General features: G+C 45.4%; 1 protein-coding gene across 1 annotated transcript in view; it reads left to right on the top strand.

Annotated features, from left to right (window-relative positions):
* The window catches only part of TSNAXIP1 (translin associated factor X interacting protein 1), a 362,126-nt gene that overhangs the window by 98,015 nt on the left and 246,113 nt on the right, over positions 1–17,998 (top strand). Inside the window, exon 2 of the mRNA XM_085637810.1 lies at positions 10,224–10,305. Within this exon, the coding sequence (XP_085493936.1) occupies positions 10,224–10,305 (82 nt within the window). The remainder of the gene's footprint in view (positions 1–10,223; positions 10,306–17,998) is intronic.

A 17,998-nucleotide genomic window follows, 5' to 3' on the forward strand; every position in this document is an offset into this window, starting at 1 on the left:
TTGGCTAGAGGTCACCTGACCTAGGGCTACTTAAGTGAGGGAGGGAACTTTTTGTGGTGAGTTGGCCATTGGGGTGAAGCAGAGCTGGAAGAATCCACCAGGAGTGTAGGCGGTAGGGCCTAGCCAGGGACTCATGCCTCTGAGAGTGACAGGATCTAGGTGCTGCCTCTTAAGTGAGTGAGGGACCCTGTGAAACCCACTGATCTTGCCCAGCAGTAGGAGGACCCAGAGAACCTCTGCCCAGCCTGACTAGGAAGGACCTAGTCGCCTTCTCCATCCCTACCCCCCTGCAACAGAACCCCTTAAGGGCGCCAGATACATCTGCGCCAACAAGACCTTATCTGACATCTAAGAACAGAAACTTACAAGCCAAGCACTGAGACTGCGTGTCCAGACTGAACTTTAAACTTACAAGCCAAAGCACTGAGACTGCGTGTCCAGACTGAACTTTAAACTTACAAGCCAAAGCACTGAGACTGCGTGTCCAGACTGACCCCTGAACTCTGATGTGAAGCGGATTGGAGAACCACCGGGGATCGACCAGGTTAGCGCTGTGACCCGTGCGCTCCCTGCCCTGGTCTGGGACCCCCGGCAGTGGGCTCCGCTGAACACAGAACCCCCATCCTTAACTTTAGCACCCCCCGTAAGGTGCAAGCCAGCGCACTCACCGCCGCGACCCTGAGGCCGGAAGAAGTACCATGCCGTGTCGTGAGGCCCGTGGAGAAGCCCAGGGCCCCGTCGCTGCCGTCGCAGCTGTGAGAAGTGCGCGAGGCCGAGAACGAGGGCCCCCATCATCGCGGGAACGGACGCCTTCCAGTGCGGAGATCGAGGTAAGCCCGAAGGCTGGGATCGCCCCCGGTGCGCCCCCTGCTGGTTGGGAGCCACACCGCACCCTGGGCCCGGGTTCCCTCTCCGTGGGAGTTCCCCCTGTCATCGCGACGGAGAGACCCCGCCGAGGGATCCCTTCCTGGTACCCCCCGTGTCTGCCCTGAAGCGCGGTGCCTACGAACTGCACCGGAGCAAGAGACTCGCTCCGCAAGTCCCGTGCGTTCTCTGCGGACAGCCCCGTGTTAGACACTGACTGCACCCGAGCACGAGTAGCGCCCTGTAATTTATATGCCATATTGAAGTGTTACGTGCTATTGATTCCGAGTAGCGCTCTGTTATTTATATATGTCATATTGAAGTGTTTGGTGCTATTGAGTACGAGTAGCGCCCTATTATTCATATGCCCTACTGAAATGTTACGCGCTATTGATTACGAGTAGCGCTCCGTTATTCATGTTTCCTGCTGCAGTGCTAGGCGCTATTGATTACGAGTAGCGCTCTGCTGCTCCTGTTCTACCTTGAAGTGCTAAATGTTCTTAAGGGCGAGTAGCTCTCCATGCTAGATGCCCCGTTCTGAGGTCGTCACCGGTTAGCGCGCACAACGCGACAGGAAGGTGAAGAGCACGTGTACAGCTACGTGCTTGGTAGTTGTGCCCCATGCAGTACTGTTATCTCATGAATTGCATATATGGTATGAACAGCCTTTATAGCTCCTGACTGATATGTACATCGCTAGCTATTGTATTATCAGCATAGGAAATGTACTGCTACCTCATGAACTGCATCTAACGTGATCTACTTGGATAAACTTGAGTATTTACATAACTCCTACAGTGTGGCGTCACTTATTGTGTGTGTTCCCCGTCACATGTGAGGTGCGTGTTGTATGGTTGCTTTACACACAGACCTTTGGTGGCCCGACCGCTCGTGTCACGTTACCGCCCCATAGGGCCTGGAGACCAAATTTACATGAAATTTGTCAGGATTATACATTATGGTGCAGAGTTTATGCTTTTTGGGTACTGCGGTTAAGCCGGGTAAGTAATTTCAAAGTTATAAGGTATTTAAACTTAGTGACATCTATACCTCAGTACTTTCACAGAATTTCGCACAATTTTGTGCAACTACCGCACTACATGGCTGTTAACTTATTAGAAATATATAAAAAAAGATATAAATACATTTCCCTACCTATTAAAACTTTACTAAAGTGGTAATAGGTAAGAACCTACTACCTACCTATATCTAGGGCCCTAACACTGAACACAGCCAAATGGTAGTAGAAACAAAATGGCAGCCTTTTAATTCTCTGATAACAGCCATTACCCAATTATATGCTGGTTTGTCATCGCCATGTACCATGGTATACTGCAAAGTTATCATGGTATACCATGGCCCCAAATATATCTAAGGCCTAACTGTATTATTGGATTTTGGTACCCTTGCATCACACATGGGGTCGCATGGGCAATGCAGTACTTAAGTCAGATTTTTAAAGGAGCACAAGGCCACCATATGTGACCGTGCATTGATTGGTAAATCTGGAGAAACGCAAGGCAGCGCAATCCGCTGTTTGTGTTAGTTTGCACACCATAATCCATACTGCTGCTAAATTTCACATACTTCCATATGCCACACCACTGTAGCCATTCCACTATATGCTATTCCACTCTACGCCACTCTAATCTATGCCTTTCCACTCTCTGAGACACCACTTTACGCCATTCCACTCTATGCTATCAGACTACGCAACGCCACTCCAGTCTTCATCACTCCACTGGAGGCTACTTCACTATACGCTATTCCTCTCTACACCATTCCACTGTACACCACTCCATTCTACTCGATCCACTGTATGCCACTCCACTCTACAACACTCCACTGTTTTCTATTCCACTGTATGCCACTCCATTTTAAGCTACTCTATACTACGCTATTCCAGTGTATGGCACTCCACTCCAGTGTACACTGCTCCATTCTACGCCACTTCATTCTGCGCAACTCAATTGGACCCCTTTCCAATGTACGCAACTCCACTGTATGCTAATACACTCTACCCCACAGCAGTGTACGCCACTCCAGTCTACACCACTCCATTATACGCCACTTCACTGTACGCTATTCTACTAAACACTATTACACTCTATGCCACTCCACTATACGACACTCCTCTCTATGCCACTCCACTCTGCGCTATTACACTGTATACAACTCTACTCTACGCCAGTCCACTCTGTGCTATTCCTATGTATGCCACTCCACTCTACGCCACTGCAGTCTTTGGCACTCCACTGTACACCACTTCATTCTACACAATGCAATTGGACCCCACTCCAGAGGTGCGCCACTCTACTGTATGCTATTACACTCTACCCCACGCCACTGTACACCCCTCCAATCTACCCCATTCCATTATACGCCATTTCACTGTACGCTACTCCACTATACACTATCTAGGCCACTCCACTGTACAAAACTCCGCTCTATGCTATTGCATTATATGCAACTCCACTCTACGCCTCTTAAGTGTACTCCACTCTACTGTATGCCACTCCAATATACGCTACTTCAGTATATGCTACTCCACCACTGTATGCCACTCAACTCTATGCTATTCCACTATATGCTACTCCACTCTACTCTACGCCACTCCAGTCTTTGGCACTCCACACCACTTAATTCTATGCTATACGATTGGACCCCCCTCTAATGTACGCCACTCTACTGTATGCTATTACACTCTACCCCACACCACTGTATGCCACTACAGTCTACACCACTCCATTATAGCCACTCCACTGTACATTACTCCACTATACACTATCTACGCCATTCCACTGTACAGCACTCCACTCTATGCCACTCCATTCTACGCTATCACACTGTGCACAACTCCACTCCACTCTGTGCTATTACACTGTATGCAACTCCATTCCAAGACTCTTCAGTGTACGCCACTCCACTGTATTCCACGCTGCTATAGGCTACTCCAGTATATGCTATTCGACTCTACGCTATTCCAGTGTATGACAATCCAATGTATGCTACTCCATTCCATGGTATTCCATTGGACACCACTCCACTGTGCGCCACACCACTGTATGCTATTACTCTCTAACCCATTCCAGTGTACGTCACTTCACTGTACAACACTGCACTGTACGATACTCCACTAAATGCTATTCCACTGTACGCCACTCCACTGTACACCACTCCACTCTATGCTGTTCCACTGTATGCCACTCCGCTATATGCTGCTCCACTGCAGTGTACACCACTCCATTCTACGCCACTTCATTCCACGCTATTCAATTGGACCCCACTCCAATGTATGCCACTTCACTATATGCAGTTTTACTCTACCCAACTACTCCAGTGTACACCACTCCACTCTACACTATTCTTCTCTACGCTCCTTCACTCTATGCTATTCAACTGTACGCCACTCCATTCTATACTAATACACTGTACAGAACTTCAATCTTTGCCCCTCTATTGTATGGTATTCCGATCTACCCCACTCCACTTAATGCCACTCCACTCTATGCTATTACACTCTACCTCACCCAGAGTACACCTCTCCAGTCTAAGCCACTTCACTGTACTCCACTCCACTGTACGCTACTACACTATTACACTCTTTGCACTCAACTGTATGCCACTCCAATCTATGTTACTCCACTCTACACTATTCCACTTTATTCCACTCCACTGTACGCTACTCCACTCTACTGCAGTGTACTCTCCTCCAGTCTATATTACTACACTCTACAAAACACTGCTATACTGTATACCACTCTACTAGACTCTACTCCACTCCACTCTAGCCCGAGCAATCCACTGTCCTAATTTGCACTCAACTCTATGCCTGTACACTCTATTGTACAACGCTATAGTCCACTCTACAGCAGTCTCCATCACTGTACAACACAGCACTCCACTCTACTATATGAGATGCCACTCCAGTTTATAACAATTTCCTCAACTCTATGCTACTCTACTTAAATGTATGCCCCCCACTCTATGCTAAACCACTATACTGTACCCCAGTCTGCACCACTCCAATGTATACCACTCCACTCTACGCTATTCCACTCTTTGCCACTCAGCTCTTCTAGTATTCCACTGTATGCTACTCCACTTTACAATAATACACTCTATGCCACTACCGTGTACGCCACGCCACTCTATGCCGCTCCTTTGTATGACACTCTCCTCCACAATATATAACTCCACTCTATATAAGTCTACTCCACTCAATGACCCTCTATGACATTCTACTCCTCTCTATCCCTGTACACTCCACTGTCCAACTCTATACTCCACACTATGCCTATACACTTTAATGTACAACACACTATGCCTCTATACAGCACTTTTCTATATGACACAGCACTCCACTCTGCTGTACGAGACCCCACTCCAATTTATAAGTTTACTTCCTACACTATGCCAGTACACACCACACTACGATACACCAATATACTCTATTGTACTTTACTCCACACTACGTTACACCACTCCACTCTTCTCCACTGTACAAGACTTTATTTCACTCTACGCTACTATACAACAATCCACTCTATGCAGCTCCACTGTTTCACAAACTATACTCTATCCATCTCCATCCTACAACACTTTATGGCGCACTCAGACACTTTACTCCTGTCTCTACCCCTTCACTCCACTGTGCAAAACTGTACTATACTGTATGCCACTGTACAATACTCTACTCCGCTATACTCCATGATACTCTAGTCCATTATTCGACACAGTACGCACCTCTTTGTATGCCACTGCACTTTACTCCACTCTACTCCGCTACTCTATTCCACTCAATGCCATTGTATTCTATAACACTATAAGCCAATCCACTGTACCACACTCTACAACACTGTACTGTACATCCACCACTCTACAAAAATCAAGTAGACTGTATGCCACTCTAGTCTACTGTAGTCTACATCACTTTCCTATACTGTACAGCACTCCACTTCACACTACTCTACAACACGGTACTCCAATTTATGACATTTTACTCGACTGTATAATGTGCCACTCCGATCTACTGGACTCAGCGCTACTATAGTCTACGACATGCCCCTCCACTCTGACAATTTACTCCACTCTACACTACCCCACTTCAGTGTACTCCACTCCTCTAAACTCCACGCTACTACAATTTATTCCACTTTACGCCACTGTATTATATCTTGCTCTGCGCTGCCCTACTGTCCGACACTCTACTCCACTGTATGCAGCTCCACTCTACACCACTGTACTACAGTCTATGCCATCCTATGAAACTCTACTCCACTCTATGCCCATGCACTCTTAGCACAGTGCCATCCACGCCGAGCTGTGAAATGACAAAAGCCTTTTCCCACCCCAGGCAATGGATTACAAATTTGGATTGGTAAAATACTACCCAAACCAACCTGGAATTAATAAAAGCAACCCCTGACTTGTGCTTCACTATCATTATAGCTCTTCAGAGAGGTTCAGCTTTGTCCAGACACAAGATAGCGCACAGTATAAGTCAAAACAGTACCCTTTCAGGCATAGAATACTGCATAAATTATGCAAAAAAATCATATGCTTAAAGACTGTGCTCTAGAAATGGCAAGAGACTTTGTCCCCTTCTATCTCGGCGTGGATGGCAGTGTGCTAATCCTATGCTTAAAAACTTTGCTAGAAAAGCAGACATTTGAGTTGAGCAATTTCAGAGTGTCGCTGGTGTTGTAGGGTGCACTATATAGCAGGAGCTGTTTTCGACCTAAACTTGGGAATACCCGGAGTTATCTGCTTCTATATATATTTAAAGTATTATTATTTTTTTACAACTTTGCATGTCCTTGAAAGCTGTGAAGATGGCGATCTTAGCACAACAAATTTTTTGTTGATGCCATTTTCAGACAAAAATACGCGATCTTGCTCAGCATCTTATCCCATTTTTCCAAAAATCCCCCATCTATTCCTATCTTATTGATTCCATCTAGGTAAGTCCACAAACCCTGGTACGTTTAGAATCCCCAAAATGTGGTGAAAAAAGGACACACATTTGTTCTGGATACCTTTTGTGGGAAAGAAGTTATGAAGGCGAAGTGCCATCCAAACATTAAAAATAGGCTCACTACTGGAAGTAAGGAGCGGTGAGCTGAGGTGTTATTAAGGAGTTATATACAAACTGATAATCTTTCAATTTTTTTTTTAAACAAAGTTTTATTAGCAATTTTTCTACTTTACACAATACGACTAACACAATATCTCAGACAATTGTGATGGTACCGTCTGCATCATTGCCATATTATTTATAATGTTCATAATAAGTCTGTCATGCAACATATTAGAATGCTAGTGTTGTTGTTACATATGTTCTGCTCATCTCGCATATAATTTGCACATGCAATTGACAAATGTGCCCGTAACAGTACCCAGTTATTCAAGACTTCCCAGTCGGATATGTGTCTCTTATCCCAACATGTAATTGTCTGCTATAATAAACATAACTTCCCCAACTAGATTCCCCTCCCCCTCCCTCCAGTCCTTTATTTCCATGAAGCAGCATCTTAGGGCGCCTGGATGCTCAGGGCCTGGCAGGCATCATCACCAGTAAACCAACAGCAATTCTAGTGCGAAGTATAGCGTTAACTATCACTTACCGATGAGGTATAGTCTTGCTAGCACGAGTAACATGTTCGGGACGGGTTTTGGTAGCCACACTCGTTACTGTGAACCACTATGGGATTCCACAACATCCACTTCCTGTGTTTCTAACATTACATCCCACTCCAGTGCTATCGGGATTTTACGTAATCTCTTGGCCTCTTCCCGTCTCAGGGCCGCACTTTCTGCACAACCCCACCTAATCATTTCGCTATGCTACATGTGTGCGGGGGTGGTTTCTTGAATTTCCACCGCATGGTGATGGCCCGTATTGCTAGGCTTAACGACAAGTTCACAAACCTAAATTGTATTTTATGTTTCGAGGAGGACTTATGAAGGCCTAGGATGCATTCCTCCATAGTGTGGCTGCAGATACATGCCTTCTGACTGAGTCCCAAAATCCCCCTAGATGCGGACAGGACCACACCATCTGATCTAAATCGGCACCCATTTTGTGGCATCTAGGACAATGGTGCTGCGTTTGCGGAAACATTTTGTCCAACCTACGAGGGGTAAGGTAGGCCCTGTGAAGTATCATGGATTGGATAAATTTAAATGTTGCGTTTCTTGTAAGTTTTCTAGGGTGTTCTAAAATTTTCTCCCATTCTTCATCTTCTATGACCCGCCCTATTTCTTCGGACCATGCATGTCGTAGCTGGGTGAGGGCTATTCCCGCATGTGCACGGATCACGACATATAACCATTTCACTAAGTGCCTACCCCTTCCCATGTAATATAGCATCTTAACCAGTTCTTGTGCTGCTGGTTTCTGTCGATGTGGGGCCCAATGTGTTTTAAGGTATTGTGTTAGAGCTGCATGCAAGATGTACAAGTGGTTGGGCGCTCCCGTCTCCCTAACAAAATTACCATAGCCTAGTAACTGCCCCTCATGGAATACGTCCAACACTGTGCTGACTCCTGCTTCGGTCCAGGGAGCAATGGCACGCTGTGTTATACGTCCAGCCGTTAGTGGTATGCCCACCAGGGGGATGATGCCCACATAGGCCGGATGTGTGCACGTGTAGTGAAGTGCTGCTTTCCAACAGTGCAGCGCTGTACTTAACAGGGTAGGAAGCTGTTGCGGAAGTTTGCTTCGTGGCAGTAACAGTGTATGCAAGGCTCTGCCTGCAGTATCCCGCTCTGTGTACCCCATTTCTTGCAGGTTGCGTCCGGCCGTCCAAAAGGATAGCCATTGCAATTGGAAGGCATAGTAGTATGCCCTAAGGTCTGGAACTCCGAGGCCCCCTTTGTCCGTACCAAGTTGGAGCTTTTTGAGACTTATCCGTCGTCTGCCATGCCCCCAGATGAGGTCAACAAGCATGGTATTTAAGAGTGTAAAAGTACGCTGCGGGAGCAACACCGGTAGATTCGTAAAATAGTAAATCAGACGCGGGAGGACAACCATTTTTGTTATGGCTACTCTTCCCATAACCGACAGCGGCAGCGTGATCCAGAAGGCAATGCTGGAGCGTAGGGCCCTAATTGCTCTATGTAAGATGCCGTCTAACAGATCGGTGGGAGTCTGGTAAACATGTATGCCCAGATATTTTAATGTATGTGGGGCAACTTGTAGCACCGTGGTCCCGAATGATATATTCGCGGATAACGCCTGCTCTCAAAAGAAAAAGGCATGTGATTTCGTTGGGTTGATGGCCAGGCCCAATATACTTTCGAATACGGTAAATATCTTAGCCAGAGGTGCCAGATCCGACCTAAGGTCTCTAACGTAAAGGATGATATCATCCGCGTATGCCGAGAAGAGGTGTGTGGTGGGCCCGATCGGAATTCCCATCTCCTGCATGTCTACTCGCAGCTTGAGAGCCAGGGGTTCCAACGCCATTATAAACAGGAGTGGTGAGTGTGAGCATCCCTGCCTCATCCCTCGAAACATCGGATACTCAGCAGAAATATGGCCCCCAGTACGGACATGAGCAGTGGGGGCATGATATAACAGGCGAAGCCATTTAACATAATCCTCCGGCAACCCGAATATTGTCAGTGCCTTGAACATGTATTCCCAATTTAGCATATCAGACGCTTGGCGGAGGTCTAACGATATGCAGCCAGCGTGAGTGGTGGGGCGGCCGACATGAGGTAATGCTCCTGGTATTCAAAGACGTGCTCCGGGCTGGCAGAAAACCCATTTGGTCTATGTGTATCAGTTTTTTCAGGAGGGGCAGGAGCCTGCTTGCTAGGATCTTGCTAAGAATTTTATATTCCGTTGCCAATAGTGATAGTGGACGGTAGCTCGCCATGTCAGTGGGGTCCCTTCCCGGCTTCGGGAGTGTGACCACCAATGCTTGTGCCGTGGTGAGTAGCAGTGTACCCTTCTCCAACGCCTTGTTGTATAAAATTTCTAGGTGGGGCAGGAGGGAGTCCGTGTAAGTGTCATAAAATTCTACAGGCAACCCGTCTAGTCCAGGGGTTTTAATGCGAGGGAGTCCCTTATAATCTTTCAATTGCTTGTGTATCCTAGCATGTAGCACAAAGCTGCTCTAAAGCATTTGTTGATCCTAAAATGTAATTAAAGAAGTGCAAACAGGGAAGATCTGATGAAAAATTTGGATATTTATGATTTTTCTGAAGGCTAAACTGAGTGGGTGGCGGTGAAGGGCATTTCAAAGTCTGAGGCCCGTCATCAAGAACCTTCTTCTATCATACTTTCGTTTTTCCAAGAGTGGGGTAAAAAGGATAATATGTAACAAATATTTTAACCTTTATCCCCACAGACCGACTCATTTCTCTGTGCCATGCAACTTCCATGCCCCGGATGAGGACTTGAAACCCACTTGCAATTTAAAGCGAAGTCTGGTGAGTACAATGGAAAATAAAGGGCTTGTACAAAGGCAAAAGGGCACCGAGGACAGTGTGGTCCCAAGTGACATCTCTGTTCTGCCTTTGAGTATCTACTCCTAACCTTACCCTCCTCCTAAACCTGCTGTCCGACTGATTGTAATTCAACCAGTTCATTTTCTAATACTGAAAGATTTAGTTTTTTTCAGTTTTTTTCTCATTAGCAATATTTGTTTGATTAGTCTGTTTAGTCTGTTTATGCTGTGTTAATCCTGCTTGTTTAAGAATATCCTGTTAAATTAGTAACTCAAAATTTCGATTTTGGTTTCTTAGGGCTTATAAGAAATATCACTTCCTCCCATAAGATGGTTTATAAGCTTCCTAAACAGTTTCTAAAGGTGCAAATCCAATATTTAGTTAATAACAACTTTTATCCTAGTTTTGATGCTTTTACACATTTTTTTATCCAACAGAAGAAATTGATCTGGCATTCACACAGGGATATCATTCCTAAGGGGCTGTAAGGTTACGTCCAGAATAGCTGCTCTATAATCCAAAAAGCAATTTGGCACAAATTTACAGGACCCATTGATCCCATTTCTTGACATTAAGGAGTAATCAATTTGTGAGGCTGATTGAAACCTTTTGAAGAAAAAGCTTAATTAATGTATTGTGGGGATCACGGTCCTACACGGGTCAATTAGTTCTGCCTTATGTTTAAGGATCTGTAAAGCGTGTGCAATAGTAGGCTTCCTCTGCAGCACATCTTGCTTGGAGGAGACCAGTATAACTGAATGCAGAAATTCTCAGCAATAATATTTGGGTTTAGGGAAATCTACTAATGCCAGCCTTAATTTGTAAAGAGATTTCAGGTCACCTTCTATTGGGCCATAATTAGAACAGTTGTCACATCTTGTTGGTTAATTTTCAGTGTATCCACCCCCCATCTTTCAGTTTATTCCTGCACCATTTTTCCAGTGGATCCTTGGACCTTGTTTGAGGCTAAAACTGCCACCTCCCCACCCCTCATGAGCAGTTGGGGCCAATGAAAGAGCTATCATTTTAAAAGGAGTTCAGGATTGCTTAATGCTAATCCCAGAACTTTTTTATGTGTTTGCTGCAATATTGCCCTTTTCTTACGTATGTTTTCTTTTATCCCGTTAACATTTATTGATAGTATCTTAACCTGATATATCTAATGTGCTGAGTAAAAAAGACATATTACAGGCTCTTCCTACATGCTTCCAGTTTTTTAATTTCCGAATCTGAAAATGGCTTTGCTTCAGAATGGTATCAAAGCTTTATAGTAGAGTTAAAGGCCACCATGATGCAATTATTCAACTATATCGTATCTGGGGGTAAATCCCTCCAGCATTCTTGAGAGGGAATGTAATCTTTTTTTTTTTTTTGTGTGTTTTTTTTTTAAAAGGGCAGGATCCAGCCAATCTAATAACATTTTGAAAAATAACCTTACTTAATATAGATTATAAATCTTTGCAAAAATAATTGCAATAAGGTTGGCAGCTGTAATACCCAAAATAGTACACAAACATCAAAACGGATTTATGTCATTAACCTTTTTTCTGGTACAGGCTATTGTTGTTTCTGCAAATAAGGTTCCAGCACCCTTTATGTTTTTTATAGACTCAGAACATTTGATTTGGTGTGCTGGAACTGTTTGTTTTTGGTGCTAGAAAAAGTCGAGCGTGTGGGTCAATTGGTTAGGACACTAATTAAACTTTATATTGGAGAAAATGCCTTGATTATAATTATGGGCCAGATGTACGACGTGATTTTACTTGCTCAAACGGGTTTGCGACCCGTTTGCGCATGCAAAATCACTGTGGGCCATGTACAAAGCCTATTTCACTAACAGGTTTTGCGACTCGCTATTAGGAAGGGGCGTTCCCTTCCTAATAGCGACGCAAGCCCATATATGAATGTTTTTCAACTGCAATTGCGGTCGCAAAACACTCGCAAATTACAACCCTCTTCAAGAGGGTGGTAATGCACTCGCAAAAGGGAAGGGGACCCAAGGGGACCACTACCTGCCCTCAAAAAATGAAACAAAAAAGTTTCATTTTTTTTTAAATGCATCCGTTTTCCGTAAAACGGGATGCATTAAAAAAATAAAACTGCTTTATTTAAAAGCAGTCCCAGACATGGTGGTCTGCTGAGCCCAGAGCTCGACAGCTGCATCCACCATGCTCCAAATTTAGGAGGCCAAACAATATCAAACTTGTTGTATGCAGACGATTTAATACCGATTAGTCTAACTCCAGTTGGCCTTCAGCACCTCATAAATACTACAAGCAACTTTTCAGACAGAAACAGGCTAACGATAAACTTAGAGAAGTCAAAAGTGATGATCATAAATTGAAGGAAACTAGGGCATCCTCGCTGGGAACTTCAGGGCAAATTGTTGGAGGTGGTCGATGAGTACAAATATCTGGGTATCACTTTTGACAGAAAGGGTTCCTTTAGACAACACAAGGCAACTATTAGAACAAGAGGAACTGCAGTGGCAGTAGCACTAAAAAGAATTAGGCAGAAAATAACAGGCCCTGATCTATCACCTCTTCAAGAAGTCTTTCGAGCAAAATTGCTTCCTACCATCACCTACGGAAGTGAATGCATGAGAGGAAGAGACTAAACAGTTCTGGATAAAGCAGTGTCGAAATCAATTCGATTAATTTTTAACCTCCCTCAATACATTTCTCCAGCCCAGTTAAGACTAGAATTTGGCCTCCAAAAACAGCAAGTAGCATGGAAGAGGGCTTACGCAAAGTGCTGGTTCAAAATAAAGGGAGCAGAGAACGGTTCTATGAACTCATACCTATGGAAAGAGATGAACAAAAACAAAGACAATCCAGCTGCGGTCTATCTACAATCGGCAATGAACTATCTAGCCCTACAAGAGCTCTGGGAGATCAATGGCCCACAGAAAGCCTTTAAACAATTAGTAAAGAAAACAGTAAAGTTATTGTCTTTGGAAGAAGACAGATCTACCCTATCCAAAAGAGCACACGGGTGGTTTGTCATTCAGAGTTTTACAAGGGCCGCGCCGCAAACTTACTTGGGAACAGGATTCTCAAAGATTGCGAAGGAATCATATATGAAACTGAGGGTGGGTGTTTTACCGGTCAACCAGCACCTTCCCCCTTGGCAAAGGTCAGACACAACCACAAACTGTAAAATCTGTGGCGAATCCAAAAAAGATATCCTCCATTTGTTGTGCAGGTGCAGAGGCTTAGACAAAGAGCGCAAACTGCTACTAAAACCAGCCTGGAACGTGAGAGGGATCCGAACCCGCAGGCAAGCTTTAAAAGCCTGCTTTGATGGAAGAGACATCCAATTAGCATGTAGATTGGTGAAATTTGTTAATATTGCAAAAGCTATGTCAAATTTAACTGTAATATAACAGATCAAGCACAGAGATCTGGTTTTAAAAGGCAGTAGTTGCAATTCTCAAACTGCGGCTCTAACTGGAAATCATAATCAGATACCAACGGAGCACAATGCAGGACACTGCACTACGGATATAGACAATAATTATAATAGTTAAATCAGGAGTTTTTTTATCTGCTTTTACCCCAGCCAATTGTTCGATAAAACTTGTGATTTATAACTAACTGTTCTTACTGTAATGTATATTGAAGTTCTTTTAACAAATGTATTGGTATATGTGACCTAATTTAAATGTACTATTTTGCAAAGATTTTAATTAATCATGCAATAAAGATTTTACCTTACCTTACCACCATACCTGGGAGGGCCTGCCATTCCCAATGGGCTCGCAAATTGCGAGAGGCTCATTAATATTCATGAGTCTTGCAATTTGCGACCCCATTGGGAATCGCAAATTGTTAAACACACTGTTGTATATGCAATATAGTGCCTTGCAAATTGTGAGTCGTAAAAAACTCGCAATTTGCCAGGTGCTATTTTGCGCGTCGTACATCTGGCCCTAATTGTAGACATATGGAAAAAATTAAAATATCAATGGGTACCAGGCGAGGGTGCCCCCTTTCTCTGATCTTTTCTTTCTACATTGAACTGTTAGCAATAGTTGTTTAGAGCCTTCTTGGAGATCAAGGCCATAGCTCAGGGCTCCCCAAAAATCACTTTGCATGGCTTAACATGGCCTTATAAATATGGCCCTCCTTCACACAGTACTCTACGTTCAAGAGGCGCGTCATGGGTGCTGCTGTGGGCATTCCCACGCAACACCCATGGCTTTTTGACATTGCTCCAGATTTACAAGGATTCGTAAATCTGAGGCGGCGCTAAAAACAAACAGCTTTCCAGGGGAGGCAGTAAAGTGGCGTAACGTTGCGAAATACTTTTATTTCTCCTCATTTTTTGCTCTTTCTACATGTGCCGTATTCTGCAGCACACATAGAAAGAGCGAAACCCCATTAATGATTGTTGTGCAGGAAGGTGTCCTTTTCTGCACAACCACGATCATCCCTGCAACGCAGGCACCTTTATACCATGGTGCAAGGGTACCTGCATTGGCGCACGGCTGCTGTTTCAGCACCGGCGCAGGGGAGAGCACAGGGGTGCACTGCATTCTTGTAAATACGGTGCATCCCAGCGTTTTTTTAAATGACGCAGCTTGACGCAGCAACATTGCTTACAGCGTCGCGCCATTTCATTGTAAATATGCCCCTTGTTCTCAACTTGAAATGGACTGATCCTGATCCCGATCCCATAGCACCTTCCCTGCTGGAAGAACACAACAACGTCAAGATGCAGGCCACACACCTGCAAGAAGGCATACCCCAAATCAGTGGTGGGTCCTACTCTCGCCCCCCCCCCCTTGGTAGCCTCAAAATGTGAAAAATAAAACAGGTTTATTTTCGTTTAATTGTTCACGTTCTGAGGGGCGGGGCGGGGCGAGTCTTGGGGGCAGGGCCATCGCGGGGCCAGTGACAGAGGGAGTGGTTGCACTGTGATCAGTGCACATGTCGGTTTGGCCAGCTGTCCAATGCCAGCCAAACCAACATGAGCACTGAACTGTCTCCAACCCATCTGCGTTGCTGGGTTGGAGACAGCAAAGCACAGGGTCCCAGTCTCCCTGGGAGGTCAAATCGAGGGCGCTCAGGCCAATGCTGACACGGCTTTCAAACATGAGAGCAGCGTCTGGATAGGCCGCATGGGAGGCTGTGCTTCAGCAACTACATGGAGAAGAGAGGCGGGCAGCAGGTCAGTTCTTTTTACCTATTTTTCTTTTCACATGTTCCGTTGTTGCCCGTTCCCCCCACCTCCCTGTCGCCCGTCCCCCCTCAGCCCAACCCGCACAGCAGCCGCCTCCCCACGGTCACACGATCATCACCAGTAAAATGGGATGAACTAAGGCGACACAAGCAGGTGAAAGTTCACCAAAAGAGAACCCTCTCCAAATGTCCCAAGTAGAGAACAAAAACATAAAGGATAAACTCAACAGCAAACTTATTCCCACACGCAACACCTGAGAAGTACTGAAGAACAAGACAAGTTGCCATTGACTTCAGTCTAGTGCAGGCCGAGCATCAAAATAGCTGAGACACACCTGCATTGAATACACGCTTGCTGAACTTAGCCCTGCGGTTTGAGACCGCCATGAAAAGGTTCTAGAATTACAAGAACATGTCCGCTTCCCTGAAAACAAGGAGGAAGACTGAGAGACTGTCCAGGATAGCACAGGATCTTTGAACTCTCTGGGAGCTCAGCCGGACTGAACTTGGAGTTGCTCCTGGAAAACCGAGAGAACCCCCAGGGTGCCGGACACACCACCAAAATTAGCCTCACTAATGGCCCGACTATTAAACTACAGTGCCTGTGACCCCCCCTTTAAGAAAATAGGAACAAGTGATTACAGCTGGTAGACAACAACAAAGTCTCCCTGTTTGCAGATTACTCTGCAGCAGTACACTATAGAAGACGTGAAACAAAATTCGGGCAACTGGGCGTCAACCTCATACTAATGATCCCAGAAAATAAACAAGCATTGGCATAGCCAATAGGTCTCGCCTTTCGGACCTTATAAGTATTTAGTTTTACAGCACAATATCCTTGGTGCAACAACATCAGCTGTTGCATGGCTAAACCTTGTACCTTATAAGTGTTTAGCCATGCAACAGTTGATGTTGTTGCACCAAGGATATTGTGCTGCAAACTAAATACTTATAAGGTCCCAAAAGCGAGACCTATCGGCAATGCCAATGCTTGTTTAGAACTGTTTCATTGTTTTGCCATATGGAAAGGCGGTGCCACACTAAAATGAACAGGAACACCCTTTGTATCCTAGAGCCGTAAAAAATGCATAAAAGACTAGAGCGTGCACATAAAGCAAGGCAATGTTGAAACCGCCGCCACCACCTTCGTCCTCCAAGAGATCACGATCTGCTGCAGCCCATTCATGCAAATAGACGCTTGGAATTGTTTTGACCAATTTGAGACGCCGTCGAAGCAGGTCACAGCGCGGTGTTCATACTGTGCGAACTTAAACTGCACATGCGCACTTTGTCAGGCTGAACCAAGGAGCGTTCATTGTAAAAGGAGAAGAGAAAGGAATTCAAAACCGGAAAAGGATGGGTTTGTGGTTCCACTGGTGTTGCCTCCCAGCCATACCTTTGTTCGGTTTTATCCTGGCGCCAAAATAGAAGGGCTTTAAGTCAATGCAGCTCCTTTAAAAACTAGGCGTGAGCAGGCAGGAGAGTGGTGTGGGGAACAAGAAGGGGTGGTGGGGGTGCGAGGGGGAGGGCAGGGGAAGGAGCTGGGGAAGATGGGGGAGAGAGGAAGGGAAATGTATTGGTACGGAGGAGGGGGAGAATGGGGGAGGGGAAGAGAAGGCCGAGGAGAGAGTAAGTGGGGAGAGAGGGTCAGAAAATGAGTTAAGAGGACGGGGGCAGAGGAGAGAAGGGAGTGTGTATGGGGATTGGGTAGTGGTGAAATTGGTGTGATCCTGCAGGCACTTCTAGCAGCTGCATCTCGCGGGTCACAGAGGGCGCCAAGCCTCTCAAGTGATGCCTTATTTCCACGGATGACGGCTGCCATTATTATCCTGAGGGCATCAGCCCTGACTCCCTGGCCCCTCCGACGGGTGTTTGTCATCTCAGAATGGTAAACGAATAATAAAGTTTTAAAAAATGGCAACGCCACCTTAGAATGCATTTTCTTAAAGCACAAGAAAATTAATTCAAAGATGATTGTAGCAGATTCATTAGGAAAATCCATTTCCCCCAGATAACTGCTGCATTGCATATTGAGGATCTAAGTGAAACAAGACACCGACAAACTCTTCGGTGCAGTAAGGGAGGGGGAGGAGCGGGTGAGAGAGGGGAAGGAAAGCCAGCCATGCGAGGAAAGGAATGCTAGAAACCAGGACAACAGCTGTGCGCGTGCACGATATCGCGAACGCAAGTTGGAGGCCTGAAAAAAGCCACTAGGTTAGCACTTCCAAAACCCGCTTACTATAACTCTCGCCAGAGCAGCGCTATAAGCGCTGGCTCAGGTGAGACCTAAATATATATAGACAGAAAACAGACACATTTCTTCACCAACCCCAAAGCGGCGTGGCACTAAGCAGAAAGGTGGGCAAGGGTTCATGCAGTAAACACTGACCCCAAACCTCCAAATAGACGGACAGATGGAACAAGACACAAGGGTGCAATCAAACATGCTAGTACCAAAATCTCTCATGACTAAGAAGCTGCAATTGCGGCTA

Source organism: Triturus cristatus, chromosome 12 (assembly GCF_964204655.1).
Source record: "Triturus cristatus chromosome 12, aTriCri1.1, whole genome shotgun sequence".
NCBI lineage: Eukaryota > Metazoa > Chordata > Amphibia > Caudata > Salamandridae > Triturus > Triturus cristatus.